This window comes from Pseudophryne corroboree, chromosome 3 (genome assembly GCF_028390025.1).
Source record: "Pseudophryne corroboree isolate aPseCor3 chromosome 3, aPseCor3.hap2, whole genome shotgun sequence".
NCBI classification, from domain to species: domain Eukaryota; kingdom Metazoa; phylum Chordata; class Amphibia; order Anura; family Myobatrachidae; genus Pseudophryne; species Pseudophryne corroboree.
Window position 1 is genome coordinate 292,494,097 of NC_086446.1, and position 15,884 is coordinate 292,509,980.

At 45.9% G+C, this 15,884-nt stretch overlaps 1 protein-coding gene across 1 annotated transcript in view; it reads left to right on the forward strand.

Moving 5' to 3' along the window:
• The window catches only part of LAMA5 (laminin subunit alpha 5), a 259,245-nt gene that overhangs the window by 135,337 nt on the left and 108,024 nt on the right, over nucleotides 1-15,884 (forward strand). Inside the window, exons 20-27 of the mRNA XM_063959301.1 lie at nucleotides 6,313-6,418; nucleotides 7,337-7,436; nucleotides 7,931-8,087; nucleotides 8,994-9,132; nucleotides 9,823-9,965; nucleotides 10,048-10,154; nucleotides 11,585-11,738; nucleotides 11,855-12,015. Coding sequence (XP_063815371.1) covers nucleotides 6,313-6,418; nucleotides 7,337-7,436; nucleotides 7,931-8,087; nucleotides 8,994-9,132; nucleotides 9,823-9,965; nucleotides 10,048-10,154; nucleotides 11,585-11,738; nucleotides 11,855-12,015 — 1,067 coding nt within the window. The remainder of the gene's footprint in view (nucleotides 1-6,312; nucleotides 6,419-7,336; nucleotides 7,437-7,930; nucleotides 8,088-8,993; nucleotides 9,133-9,822; nucleotides 9,966-10,047; nucleotides 10,155-11,584; nucleotides 11,739-11,854; nucleotides 12,016-15,884) is intronic.

A 15,884-nucleotide genomic window follows, 5' to 3' on the forward strand; every position in this document is an offset into this window, starting at 1 on the left:
TTCCAAGTCCGCCGCATGACGGTGGGGCTCCACAGGCGGAGCCAGGTACGGTGGGGGGCCGCCTCAAAAATTTCAGCGATCAGTGGGCTCGCTCACAGGTGGATCCCTGGATCCTTCAAATAGTATCTCAGGGGTACAAACTGGAATTCGAGGCGTCTCCACCCCACCGGTTCCTAAAATCTGCCTTGCCGATTGCTCCCTCAGACAGGGAGGCGGTGCTAGCGGCAATTCACAAGCTGTATTCCCAGCAGGTGATAATCAAGGTACCCCTACTTCAACAAGGCCGGGGTTACTATTCCACACTATTTGTGGTACCGAAACCGGACGGTTCGGTGAGACCCATTTTAAATTTGAAATCCTTGAACACATACATAAAAAAATTCAAGTTCAAGATGGAATCGCTCAGGGCGGTTATTGCGAGCCTGGACGAGGGGGATTACATGGTATCCCTGGACATCAAGGATGCTTACTTGCATGTCCCCATTTACCATCCTCACCAGGAGTACCTCAGATTTGTGGTACAGGATTGCCATTACCAATTCCAGACGCTGCCGTTTGGACTGTCCACGGCACCGAGGGTATTTACCAAGGTTATGGCGGAAATGATGATACTCCTTCGAAAAAAGGGAGTTTTAATTATCCCGTACTTGGACGATCTCCTAATAAAAGCGAGGTCCAAGGAACAGTTGTTGGTGGGAGTAGCACTATCTCAGGAGGTGCTGCACCAGCACGGCTGGATTCTGAATATCCCAAAGTCACAGCTGGTTCCGACGACACGGCTACTGTTCCTGGGTATGATTCTGGATACAGTCCAGAAAAAAGTGTTTCTCCCGGAGGAGAAAGCCAGGGAGTTGTCATCTCTAGTCAGAGACCTCCTGAAACCAAAACAGGTATCAGTGCATCGCTGCACGCGGGTCCTGGGAAAGATGGTGGCTTCTTACGAAGCAATTCCCTTCGGCAGGTTCCATGCCAGAATCTTTCAGTGGGACCTGTTGGACCAGTGGTCCGGATCGCATCTTCAGATGCATCGCTTGATAACCCTGTCTCCAAGAACCAGGGTGTCGCTACTGTGGTGGCTGCAGAGTGCCCATCTTCTAGAGGGCCGCAGGTTCGGCATACAGGACTGGGTCCTGGTGACCACGGATGCCAGCCTTCGAGGCTGGGGGGCAGTCACACAGGGAAGAAACTTCCAAGGACTATGGTCGAGTCAGGAGACTTCCCTTCACATAAATATTCTGGAACTAAGGGCCATCTACAATGCCCTAAGTCAAGCAAAATCCCTGCTCCTACACCAGCCGGTGCTGATCCAGTCAGACAACATCACGGCAGTCGCCCATGTAAATCGACAGGGCGGCACAAGAAGCAGGATGGCGATGGCGGAAGCCACAAGAATTCTCCGATGGGCGGAGAATCATGTACTAGCACTGTCAGCAGTGTTCATTCCGGGAGTGGACAACTGGGAAGCAGACTTCCTCAGCAGACACGACCTCCACCCGGGAGAGTGGGGACTTCATCCAGAAGTCTTCCAGATGCTGGTAAACCGTTGGGAAAAACCACAGGTGGACATGATGGCGTCCCGCCTCAACAAAAAGTTAAAAAGATATTGCGCCAGGTCAAGGGACCCTCAGGCGATAGCTGTGGACGCTCTAGTGACACCATGGGTGTACCAGTCGGTTTATGTGTTCCCTCCTCTGCCTCTCATACCAAAGGTATTGAGAATAATAAGAAAGCGAGGAGTAAACACCATTCTCGTGGTTCCGAATTGGCCAAGACGAGCGTGGTACCCGGAACTTCAAGAGATGCTCTCAGAGGACCCGTGGCCTCTACCGCTCAGACAGGACCTGCTACAACAGGGGCCCTGTCTGTTCCAAGACTTACCGCGGCTGCGTTTGACGGCATGGCGGTTGAACACTGGATCCTAAAGGAAAAGGGTATTCCGGAAGAAGTCATTCCTACGCTTATTAAGGCCAGGAAAGATGTTACGGCAAAGCATTATCACCGCATATGGCGGAAATATGTTGCATGGTGCGAGGCCAAAAAGGCCCCAACAGAGGAATTTCAACTAGGCCGATTTCTGCATTTTCTGCAAGCAGGAGTGAATATGGGCCTAAAACTAGGCTCCATTAAAGTACAGATCTCGGCTCTGTCGATTTTCTTTCAAAAAGAACTAGCTTCAGTACCTGAAGTTCAGACATTTGTGAAAGGAGTGCTGCATATTTAGCCCCCATTTGTGCCTCCTGTGGCACCTTGGGATCTCAACGTGATGTTGAGTTTCTTAAAATCACATTGGTTTGAGCCACTAAAAACCGTGGATCTGAAATATCTCACGTGGAAAGTGGTCATGTTATTGGCCTTGGCTTCAGCCAGGCGAGTGTCAGAATTGGCGGCTTTATCATGTAAAAGCCCTTATCTGATTTTCCATATGGATAGGGCAGAATTGAGGACTCGTCCCCAGTTTCTCCCTAAGGTGGTGTCAGCGTTTCACCTGAACCAGCCTATTGTGGTGCCTGCGGCTACTAAGGATTTGGAGGACTCCAAGTTGCTAGACGTTGTCAGGGCCCTGAAAATATATGTTTCCAGGACGGCTGGAGTCAGAAAATCTGACTCGCTGTTTATCCTGTATGCACCCAACAAGCTGGGTGCTCCTGCTTCTAAGCAGTCTATTGCTCGCTGGATTTGTAGTACAATTCAGCTTGCACATTCTGTGGCAGGCATGCCACAGCCAAAATCTGTAAATGCCCATTCCACAAGGAAGGTGGGCTCATCTTGGGCGGCTGCCCGAGGGGTCTCGGCTTTACAACTTTGCCGAGCAGCTACTTGGTCAGGGGCAAACACATTTGCAAAATTCTACAAATTTGATACCCTGGCTGAGGAGGACCTGGAGTTCTCTCATTCGGTGCTACAGAGTCATCCGCACTCTCCCGCCCGTTTGGGAGCTTTGGTATAATCCACATGGTCCTTACGGAGTTCCCAGCATCCACTAGGACGTTAGAGAAAATAAGAATTTACTCACCGGTAATTCTATTTCTCGTAGTCCGTAGTGGATGCTGGGCGCCCATCCCAAGTGCGGATTGTCTGCAATACTTGTAAATAGTTATTGTTAACTAAAGGGTTATTGTTGAGCCATCTGTTGAGAGGCTCAGTTGTTTTCATACTGTCAAACTGGATATAGTATCACGAGTTGTACGGTGTGATTGGTGTGGCTGGTAAGAGTCTTACCCGGGATTCTAAATCCTTCCTTATTATGTCTGCTCGTCCGGGCACAGTGTCCTAACTGAGGCTTGGAGGAGGGTCATGGTGGGAGGAGCCAGTGCACACCAGGTAGTCATAAATCTTTCTAGAGTGCCCAGCCTACTTCGGAGCCCGCTATTCCACATGGTCCTTACGGAGTTCCCAGCATCCACTACGGACTACGAGAAATAGAATTACCGGTGAGTAAATTCTTATTTTTTGCTGCTAAATATATGGGACCACCAACCGTGACCAGGTGACCTCATCTGGTGTGTCCTAAACACTTATGGTGCCCATACACTTGAGAGATAATCAGTGCTAACCTTCGATTTCGACCGGATCTGTGAGAGAAATGGAAGGATTGTATGCACATTTTAGGGACCTTGCGACGCGATGCCCGGGCACGCCGGTCGAATCTCGTGTCTCAAGATAGTATGTGCTTCACTTAATATTTATCGAATCGCAGTGCGATCGCATGTGTTTTTCAAAACACGTGATATATCGCACTGCGATACGCGATGGGCACCCGCCGGGAGCGGACGGAGGCCGCTCCCACTCGGCAGTGACGTGCCCATTACGTGATTACCATGCTATCTATTGCATGATCGCATGGTAATCACTTTGGCATTTCAGGTGCGATGAAATCGCACCTGAACAGCCGGTGCGATGCCCCGCGATGTTGCGGAGCATCGCACAAATGTATGGGCACCATTAAGCTGGGTACACACTGGCAGATATAACTGCAGATGGTGGTTGTTCATACACACAGAAAGATGCACCACTATATCTTAAATATATACAGGTTGAGTATCCCTTATCCAAAATGCTTGGGACCAGAAGTATTTTGGATATCGGATTTTTCATAGTTTGGAATAATTGCATACCATAATGAGATATCATGGCGATGGGACCCAAGTATAAGCACAGAATGCATTTATGTTTCATATACTCCTTATACACACATGGCCTGAAGGTGATTTTAGCCAATATTTTTAATAAATTTGTGTATTAAACAAAGTGTGTCTACATTCACACAATTCATTTATGTTTCATATACACCTTATACACACAGCCTGAAGGTCATTTAATAAAATATTTTACTATCTGTGTGTATTAAACAAAGTTTGTGTACATTGAGCCATCAGAAAACAAAGGTTTCACTATCTCACTCTAAAAAATTCCGCATTTCGGAATATTCCGTAGTTCAGAATATTTGGACATGGGATACTCAACCTGTATTTGCTGTTTAAATCTACCTTCAGCTATATATGCAAATGGGGATTGTTCATACACACTAAATATATATACAGATGCAATATATCTGTGAAAAGCTGGGCATACACTACCACAGATTATCTGCCAGATAATTGTATAGTGTATGCCCAGTTAAAGACCTCTGTCGCAGACATATTGCTTGTACACACCTGCAGATCAGCAAAGGATATATTGGACAACCAACTGATTGGCCAATATATCTGCCAGTGTGTACCCAGCATAAGGTTCTAGTCCAGGGCACGAGGACCCCCAAGTAAGCACAGACATCACACTCGTGAGAGGTTGATGTGTTAGTAAGTGTTACATAAATAAGAAGCAGAAGCTATGTGTTAGGAGTGTAATGCTACGCATACACTTGTGCGATGCCCTGTGACACGACATCGCGGGGCATCGCACCCGCAGTTCAGGTGCGATGAAATCGCACCTGAACTGCCGGAGTGATTACCATGCGATGGATCGCATGGTAATCACGTGATCGGTATGTCACCACCGAGCGTGAGCGGCCTCTGGCCATCGCACATCGCAGTGCGATATATCTCATGTGGTTTTAAAACCACCTGTGATCGCACTGCCATGCAAGAGATATTAAGTGCAGCACATAATATATTGAGACGCTATATTCGAGTGGCGTGCCCACGCATCGCATCTCCAGGTACCTAAAATGTGCATACAATCCTTCGATTTCTCTCATAGATGTGGTCGAAATCGAAGGTTAGCACCGATTATCTCACAAGTGTATGGGCACCATTACATTGGTGAGAAGTAATAATTAGAATGTTAAAAGGTGTTTCATAGGTAGAAAAATAATGAGGTGCTAACACAAAAGCCAGACACTGACAGGAGTACTAGTATCACTAGTGTGTGAGGAGCCCGACACTGACAGGAGGGGTGTAATATGAAGTCCTGGTGTTCAGGTCGCCGGTGGTCACATGACCGACTCCAGCATCCCGAAAATGAGAATCTCAACACTTTTGGGGGTTAAGTGGGCTTACCCCCCACCCTAACCCTCCTCTTGTTGCGGCTATGGCTAACCACCCCTCAAGTGCCTAACCCTATGCCATCCCCCCTGCCCCGGGCACTAACCCTGATACCAACACCAGTGCTTACCTTCGGGATGTCGGCTGTCGGTGTCTCTACGCCGGTCTCCTGAATGGTGTCGGGATTCTGGCATCGGTCACATGACCACCGGGATGCCAATGTATCCTGACAGAAGGACTAGTATCATCAGTGTATGAAGAAACACTGACTTAACAGTGCAGGGGCAGTTTTAAGTATAGCAGCTAAGGAACTTATCAGGCTCCGTGTAGTGTGGAGGTTATTTGAGGTGATGGATAACTGTATTGTGCATGTGTGATATCAGATGTTGGTACAGAAAAGTGCTATGTTGACACAGAGGGGGAAGATATCATATCTATTTCTGATATCTATTACATAGATGGCTGTCCAGAATATAAGATTGATTGTGTCTGGCTGTGCAGTTGGTGGTCACCTCATACCTCCCAACTTCTGTTTCAGTTTGTCTTCTGTTGATTTTAACTTCCCATGGATACAGAGTGCTGTCACATTAGTGATAAAGAGGTGTTCAGGTATTAAAGCCTCATGTGTTGGAAACTTCTAAACTGTTTTTAAATGACTGGCTATCTCTTCTAGTAACTTCTGCTTCTTATTGTCGTTGATGTGTAAGGCACCATAGTTCCTCCATAGCATATATGTTAAATGTTGTCTTAACGGCATATACATGTGACTCTCAGGTTCCACCCTTTTATTTTCATTACTGTTGTTCTCCTAATGCTGTTTGTTTGCTAGGTCACTGGGCAGTGTTTCTGCAAGCCTAATATCTGCAGTGGGTCATGCAGGAAGTGCAAAGATGGCTACTACAACCTGAACACTGACAGCTATTTCGGATGTCAGGGTAGGCCTCTCCACTGTCCAAAACATTTGGTTGCATTTAGTGTACTGTTTTATAGTTGAGGCATGGCTTCACTTTTGTATCCTTCCCAGCGGTTATATTATTACTTATGTTCTCCTTGTTTCAAAATTATGTATATAATCATCCATTTCCTTGACTTGCAAGCTGGTCAAAGATTAAATAGCTCCTGTCACCTACAACACTTATAGACTGTGTATGCAACCACTTTCTGGGATGAATCAATTGTTAGTAACTGACAAGATGACCTGGTTATGCCCTTGGTTGCTAGTGAAGTGTTACACCTATTAGTCCAGCCTCCAGTATGGTTACCTCCACTGTTTGTAGGCAACAGATTCTCTTTAAAGGATTCTCTTTCCATTTGATCTTAATGTTTACAGCATTGAAAAATTCCCTGAGAAATAGAAGCTTCTAATTACATGGTTCCATTATTAAAGACACCACAAGGTCAAAGTCTTTCTTTTGGCACTTTCTATTCTAGGTCGGTTAACAAACCCTTTCATTTAATGGTGTTATAGTTGAGGATGAGTATGAGCGACATTTAAAGTATTGATGACACCTTCCCCATATTTCATGATTATACAGTAGTGGTGGCTATCATTGCTGAAAGGGTAAAACTCCCAGAGCGCTCTCCTTTTTTTTTTTTCTCCCCCATGTGGCTACCATAATGTTTCTCAGTCCTGACACAAGACACTGTAAGAGACATGTCTTGTTTCTCACATGGTGATGAATTCCCCTCTAATTGGATATCTGAAAATTCCTTTTTAATTCCCTGTTAGGACAGCGGATGTATCCTTTGCATTCCAAAGCTAATCCCCCTATAAATATCTTCTTGCTGCCTCCTTAGGGGCTAGGCAGCTGAGCTTGTCAGAATGAACTCACCAGGTGTTTGCCCCCCTGCAGGATGCCAGTGTGACATCGGAGGCTCAGTTGGCTTGGCATGCAATGCAAGGACTGGTGAATGCCAGTGTCGTGAGAATGTAGTGGGACCCCAGTGTAACCAGTAAGTGTCTGCCTGCTGAGGGACAGCAGGTGTAATCGTGGATCTATTTTATATTCTCCTGTACAAGACTGAAGAAGAATATGTATGTTATAGTCTTCTTACACAGGCAGCAACAGCTATCCCATTATAACTGCAAATGTGCAGTACACAATCAGCCGCATATATGGTGGTTCATTTGTACACAAACTATGATATGAAATGTAATTTACGGATTGTTGGCTTCTTTACGATAATTGTACATCTGTGTCTGCAATTTACAGCAAGCGTGTTCTCACAGCAGAAACCATGCTGCCACTGCTGAGGTTTGCAGTAAAGCAAAATGGCTGCTACCATGAGCTGTAGTTCACTATCTCAAAATAACAAACAAAATAGGTGCCATCTATGTGTATGTAGTACATTGTTTTTTTTTATTTTTATACAATATAGATTATTTAGGTTTAAATGGGTATACTTGAGGTTAGTGTATATATAACGTAATCTGCCTTTCCTCTCAGACCAATCAATGGGTATTACTTCCCTGATCTGCACCACTTGAGGATTGAAGTGGAGGATGGACGAACCCCAGATGGAAGACAAGTCCGTTTTGGTTACAACCCTCTAGAATTTGAAAATTTCAGCTGGAGAGGCTATGCACAAATGTCTCCCTATCAGGTATAAACACAGTCTTCATAATTCAAGTAGATGACGCAACACGTGCCAGCATTTACAGGTGGCTTCAGTGCACCATATTTTCAAGCAGGTTCTAAACATGTAAACTGTTAATGTGTTGCAAAGCATACTATACACTATTCATATATATAGAATATATATGCCTTCCTTAAAGGAATCTATGGGGGTATTGTAATGAACAGCGACTCGGAAATACACATTTTCAATGTGTTTTTTTTTTTTTTTTTTTTTTTGCTGCATGAATTAAAGCAGGGTGTTTTTTTTTTTTGGAGGGGGGGTTAAGGCAAAACCATTTACAAAGGTTTAAATATTCACCCTAGTAGAGGGTTATGTAGAATGTTTTACATAAATACAATCTGGAAGAGGTATACAATATTTTACACAAACATTCTAGTACAGGGTATATAGTGGGAGAGGGGGGGGGGGGTAATGCAGTTGATGCCTATAACCGGCACTATCAGGGCTTTTGTTTCACCTTCCCGGAGGCAGGAAAAACAAAATCTGCGGTAAGTGAAATTTTTTCTTGATCGCATCGCGAAAACACACGGATTCCGGAACTTATCCCAGATCCTGTGTTTTTCACACAGAAACGGGTACATTTTTCTGTGAAAAAAGGACATTAATTGAATTGCCCAGAAAAAAACATCTGGCAGAAAATCGCGAAAAAGACAAATTTCCTGCGGTTACTTGAATTCCCCACTATGTTGTTGGGTCTGTGACACAATGGAGGTAGACTGTTGTAGACGAGTGACTGTCTAAGGCCACTTTCCGTAAAATGGCATAATTATCAGACAAGGTAAAGTGCAATATGTGCACAGTTCTAGAGGATAGTATTATTTAACTCCTTGAGTATAGCTATGCACTTATTGCTTTAATGTCTGTTCACAGCCAAAGGTCATACTGACTATAAACGTGACCTCCCCGGACCTCTTCCGAGTTGTATTCCGATATTTCAATCGTGGACCGGACAGTGTGTATGGAAAAGTGTCATTTATAGAAGAGAAGAAGTTTAACGCTTGTGCCAACTGTAAGTGTTTGAGTGTCTGTCCGGACTGCCTACCAGTGGTACATTCCAGAGCGCAGACACTGAGACTCACATAGCTGCAGAATGTCTCATAAGAGCTGGCTAGGGGTGGGACTGTGGACACAGATCTATTCTTTGTCGTTGCCAGTAAGGTCAGAGTAATAATGCTCATCTCCTATTGGAATATGTGTCTTCTGGAACGTAATTCCAAGTCTCGTGTGTTTAGCAGTCTGCAGCAGAGCTTTGCTGGGTTGGAGAAGCACTTTTAGAAACTGTTTTGATCTTAAGACAGCTGTGAAAACTCATTACTTGTGCTAAACCCTAAAGATTCATAAACAATGGGCTAGGGCAGTTCATAAAATATGGATTTATATTACTTGCTTAAGGATTTATTATTAATATATATTTTTATCATTTTATCATATACATTGTTATTTCACAACCTTGCTCTTTTCATCCATGTGATCTTGTATGTACTCATATATTGAGTGATATAGCCAAGTATGTGGTAGTTGTGGTACGCTTGCACATAGGAAGAGAAAGCAAATTCACCATCCCTTCATACATTGTCCAACCTAGTCATTATCACCAGTGTCGATAGTTCTGCATTATGCACCTACTTGAGAGAACACGCCAATTCTATTCTGTATTAGTTAATTTTACATTATGTTTCTGTTCTCCTATTGTGTGCAGGCTCTGAACAAATCAAGCAGATTGTTTTTCCTCCAAGCAAGGAACCGGCATTTGTTACAGTCCCGCACAGTAGCTTTGGCGAACCTTTTGTCCTGAATCCTAACATGTGGTCTGTGGTGATTGAGGTGGAGGATGTGCTTCTTGTAAGTCTAGTGGTTAGTCTCCAACAAATTGTAGAATGTTGGGTTGAGGGTTTCTCTCATGACATAATTTGGTCTCCCCTAGGACTATCTGGTCCTGCTTCCCAGTGCTTACTACGAGGCACCGATTCTCCAGGTGAAAGTAACCGAGGCTTGCACATATGCTCCTACCCTGGATCAAAGCACCCAGAAGTGAGGAATATTTATTCTTCGTGATTTAAGTCGTAAACTAAAGTATGTTAATGTTTAACATTGGCAAAGAAAATTCAAGCAACTACCTGGCTTCTGAGAGACCACTACTTGTGTGAAGGCTGTTTACGATACAGGCTTTCTGTACCTTACATGTCCCGACCCTCATGGAGTTGGGAGTGATTGAAGGCTACAGATTTTTGAAAATTATACATTTCATTTTAGTTCATTTGTTTTCCTGCAAGATGGTAGTGTTTGACGAGTGGAAAGTTTGTGCGATTATCATACATAATACATCGGAGTTATTAATTCCTGCTTCACTGCAGGAAAGACTATGGCAACACAATAAGTGCCACTGTAGTACCTCTCCCATTTGGCACAGTTCTCACCTGGTTTGCTTTCAACTGCTCCTTAAGTGTCTCGGAGGGAAATTCATCAATCTGGCCAGAGCTAAAGTGGAGAAGTTGCTCAAATCAACCAATCTAATTGCACAGTCTGTAAGATGACAGCTGATTGCTTGGGAGAGATTTTTCAAATCTTGGAGAGAGATAAAGAATCAACCAATCGGCTTCTAAACTGTCATATTACAAGCTGTGCCAGAAAAAGGGCAGAAGCTGACTGGTTGGTATCTCTTTCCAAGATTTGATAAATCTCCGCTTTTACACCTTGACAGTTCCTCCTCTCCACAGAATGATCTGTTCTGTCCCCACAAGTATCTCTTAGTAAACTGATATGCTCAATGCTATCTCATTTGATCAACTGTGTCAGTTATTTCCACGTGGATGTGCCAATGACTACCTAAAGCTCAACTTGTCCATAGCAGAGCTTATCATCCCTCATATCTCCCTCACCATTAACAAAACCATTGCTTTGACGTGACCTTCTGCTTTACTCAGGTGCGTAAGTTCATGCCAGACGCCCGCAGGCAAAATAGATGGTGGTGCCCCCGCTCCCCTATCCAGTGGCTCCGGCTAGCACATGTGGTGATGGACGTCGGCACATGCTCAGTAACACAGCTGAGGGGACAAAGGAGGAAGTAATGAGATTGCAGTGTGGTGGGGGCAGGGACACACTATTATAATGTCCACCCCATGTATAGTCCTCATTGTTCTCCTCTTCCCCTATCCACATTACACACTGTGCTAACCTTCCCCCTCGCCTTTCCATGTGTAATAGAACATATAGAGTAGTCGTATGTGTGTATGCATATACATTCCAATCTGACCATCCATCCTGTTGTTCTATACCACTGATACAGAACGACGGGCTGGACCAATTTCTTCGTATAATGCCAAAGGTGTTCTGTAGCTCTCTATTTTGCATATGGTTTGGTTGTTCTCCCTTTGTAGAACCATAGACTGCCTACAAAGAAGCTTCTACCTCTTTTATTTTCTCTTCACATCTCTCTCCCCCACTCTGTTCTTATATTCCAGCTGCCTTTTGTACAAATATCTTTCCTTGGATGGATTTCCATCCTCACAGGGCAGTGAGGTAATCTGTCATATGGATAACAGCCTTCCTCGACCATGCCAGTCTGAACAGATTACACCACGACACCCACCAATGATTTCCTGCTATGGAAGTGATGTATGTATAATGAGTAACAGGAACCACTGGGAGGAAGCTATAGGTCTATTAATTATTCTGCAGGTAATTTACAGCACCGTTAGCTTAGGGCAGTAATCAGTGCTTTGTTTTCCTAGATTGACGTCCAGTTCAACGTACCAGTTCTCCACCCTGGTCGTTATGTTATTGTTGTGGAATTTGCCAATGAGGAGGATGTACAAACCACCAGTGTAGCGGTAAACTCCCCCCAGCACCCCCAACAGCACGGGACGTTTACATTCTACCCGTGCAAATTCAGGTCTGTATTCCATTGTGCTCGTTAGAAAAAAAGAAAAAAAAAAGAATACAATATATATTTCTCTATCGTCCTAGTGGATGCTGGGGTTCCTGAAAGGACCATGGGGAATAGCGGCTCCGCAGGAGACAGGGCACAAAAGTAAAGCTTTCCGATCAGGTGGTGTGCACTGGCTCCTCCCCCTATGACCCTCCTCCAAGCCAGTTAGATTTTTGTGCCCGGCCGAGAAGGGTGCAATCTAGGTGGCTCTCCTAAAGAGCTGCTTAGAGAAAGTTTAGCTTAGGTTTTTTATTTTACAGTGAGTCCTGCTGGCAACAGGATCACTGCAACGAGGGACTTAGGGGAGAAGAAGTGAACTCACCTGCGTGCAGGATGGATTGGCTTCTTGGCTACTGGACATCAGCTCCAGAGGGACGATCACAGGTACAGCCTGGATGGTCACCGGAGCCTCGCCGCCGGCCCCCTTGCAGATGCTGAAACATGAAGAGGTCCAGAATCGGCGGCAGAAGACTCCTCAGTCTTCTAAAGGTAGCGCACAGCACTGCAGCTGTGCGCCATTTTCCTCTCAGCACACTTCACACAGCAGTCACTGAGGGTGCAGGGCGCTGGGAGGGGAGCGCCCTGGGAGGCAAATGAAAACCTATTTGGCTAAAAAATACCTCACATATAGCCTCCGGGGCTATATGGAGATATTTAACCCCTGCCAGAATACACTAAAGAGCGGGAGACGAGCCCGCCGGAAAAGGGGCGGGGCCTATCTCCTCAGCACACAGCGCCATTTTCCTTACACAGCTCCGCTGGTCAGGACGGCTCCCAGGTCTCTCCCCTGCACTGCACTACAGAAACAGGGTAAAACAAGAGAGGGGGGGCAAAATAGTGGCAAAAATTATATTATAAAAGCAGCTATACAGGGAGCACTTATTATAAGGCTATCCCTGTCATATATAGCGCTTTTGGTGTGTGCTGGCAAACTCTCCCTCTGTCTCCCCAAAGGGCTAGTGGGGTCCTGTCTTCGTTAAGAGCATTCCCTGTGTGTCTGCTGTGTGTCGGTACGTGTGTGTCGACATGTATGAGGACGATATTGGTGTGGAGGCGGAGCAATTGCCAAATATGGGGATGTCACCTCCTAGGGGGTCGACACCAGAATGGATGCCTTTATTTATGGAATTACGGGATAGTGTCAACACGCTAAAGCAGTCGTTTGTCGACATGAGACGGCCGGACAATCAGTTAGTGCCTGTCCAGGCGCCTCAAACACCGTCAGGGGCTGTAAAACGCCCTTTGCCTCAGTCGGTCGACACAGACCCAGACACAGGCACTGATTCCAGTGGCGACGGTGACGAATCAACCGTATTTTCCAGTAGGGCCACACGTTATATGATTTTGGCAATGAAGGAGGCGTTACATTTAGCTGATACTACTGGTACCACTAAACAGGGTATTATGTGGGGTGTGAAAAAACTACCTATAGTTTTTCCTGAATCAGAAGAACTAAATGATGTATGTGATGAAGCGTGGGTTGCCCCCGATAAAAAGATGCTAATTTCAAAGAAGTTATTAGCTTTATACCCTTTCCCGTCAGAGGTTAGGGCGCGCTGGGAAACACCTCCTAGGGTGGATAAGGCGCTCACACGCTTATCTAAACAAGTGGCGTTACCCTCTCCTGAGACGGCCGCACTTAAAGATCCAACAGATAGGAGGATGGAAAATATCCAAAAAAGTATATACACACATACAGGTGTTATACTACGACCAGCTATAGCGTCAGCCTGGATGTGCAGTGCTGGAGTAGTTTGGTCAGAGTCCCTGATTGAAAATATTGATACCCTGGATAGGGACAATGTTTTACTGTCTTTAGAGCAAATAAAGGATGCATTTCTTTATATGCGTGATGCACAGAGGGATATCTGCACACTGGCATCACGGGTAAGTGCTATGTCCATTTCGGCCAGAAGAAGTTTATGGACGCGACAGTGGTCAGGCGATGCGGACTCAAAACGGCATATGGAAGTTTTGCCGTATAAAGGGGAGGAGTTATTTGGAGTCGGTCTATCAGATTTGGTGGCCACGGCTACAGCCGGGAAATCCACCTTTTTACCTCAAGCTACTCCCCAACAGAAAAAGACACCGACTTTTCAACCGCAGTCCTTTCGTTCCTTTAAAAACAAGAGAGCAAAGGGATATTCATATCTGCCACGAGGCAGAGGAAGGGGGAAGAGACACCAACAGGCAGCTCCTTCCCAGGAACAGAAGCCCTCCCCCGCTTCTACAAAAGCCTCAGCATGACGCTGGGGCTTCTCAAGCGGACTCGGGGGCGGTGGGCGGTCGTCTCAAGCATTTCAGCGCGCAGTGGGCTCACTCGCAGGTAGATCCCTGGATCCTGCAGATAATATCTCAGGGGTACAGGTTGGAACTAGAGACAGATCCGCCTCGCCGTTTCCTGAAGTCTGCTTTACCAACGTCCCCCTCCGAAAGGGAGACGGTTTTGGAAGCCATTCACAAGCTGTACTCTCAGCAGGTGATAGTCAAGGTACCTCTTCTACAACAGGGAAAGGGGTATTATTCCACTCTATTTGTGGTACCGAAGCCGGACGGCTCGGTAAGACCTATTCTAAATCTGAAGTCCTTGAACCTGTACATAAAGAAGTTCAAGTTCAAAATGGAGTCACTCAGAGCAGTGATAGCGAACCTGGAAGAAGGGGACTTTATGGTGTCCTTGGACATCAAGGATGCGTACCTCCACGTTCCAATTTACCCCTCACACCAGGGGTACCTCAGGTTCGTTGTACAAAACTGTCACTATCAGTTTCAGACGCTGCCGTTCGGATTGTCCACGGCACCTCGGGTCTTTACAAAGGTAATGGCCGAGATGATGATTCTTCTTCGAAGAAAAGGCGTATTAATTATCCCATACTTGGACGATCTCCTAATAAGGGCAAGGTCCAGAGAACAGCTAGAGAGGGGATTAGCACTGTCTCAAGAAGTGCTAAAACAGCACGGCTGGATTCTGAATATTCCAAAATCCCAGTTAATGCCGACAACTCGTCTGCTGTTCCTAGGGATGATTCTGGACACGGTTCAGAAAAAGGTTTTTCTCCCGGAGGAAAAAGCCAAGGAGTTGTCCGAGCTTGTCAGGAACCTCCTAAAACCAGGAAAGGTGTCTGTACATCAATGCACAAGAGTCCTGGGAAAAATGGTGGCTTCTTACGAAGCAATTCCATTCGGCAGATTCCATGCACGAATTTTCCAGAGGGATCTGTTAGACAAATGGTCAGGGTCGCATCTTCAGATGCACCAGCGGATAACCCTGTCTCCAAGGACAAGGGTATCTCTTCTGTGGTGGTTGCAGAGTGCTCATCTATTGGAGGGCCGCAGATTCGGCATACAGGATTGGATCCTGGTGACCACGGACGCCAGCCTGAGAGGCTGGGGAGCAGTCACACAAGGAAGAAACTTCCAGGGAGTGTGGACGAGCCTGGAAACGTCTCTTCACATAAACATTCTGGAACTAAGAGCAATCTACAATGCTCTAAGCCAGGCAGAACCTCTGCTTCAAGGAAAACCGGTGTTGATCCAGTCGGACAACATCACGGCAGTCGCCCATGTGAACAGACAGGGCGGCACAAGAAGCAGGAGTGCAATGGCAGAAGCTGCAAGGATTCTTCGCTGGGCAGAGAATCATGTGATAGCACTGTCAGCAGTGTTCATCCCGGGAGTGGACAACTGGGAAGCAGACTTCCTCAGCAGACACGACCTTCACCCGGGAGAGTGGGGACTTCATCCGGAAGTCTTCCACATGCTGGTAACCCGTTGGGAAAGACCAATGGTGGACATGATGGCATCTCGCCTCAACAAAAAACTGGACAGGTATT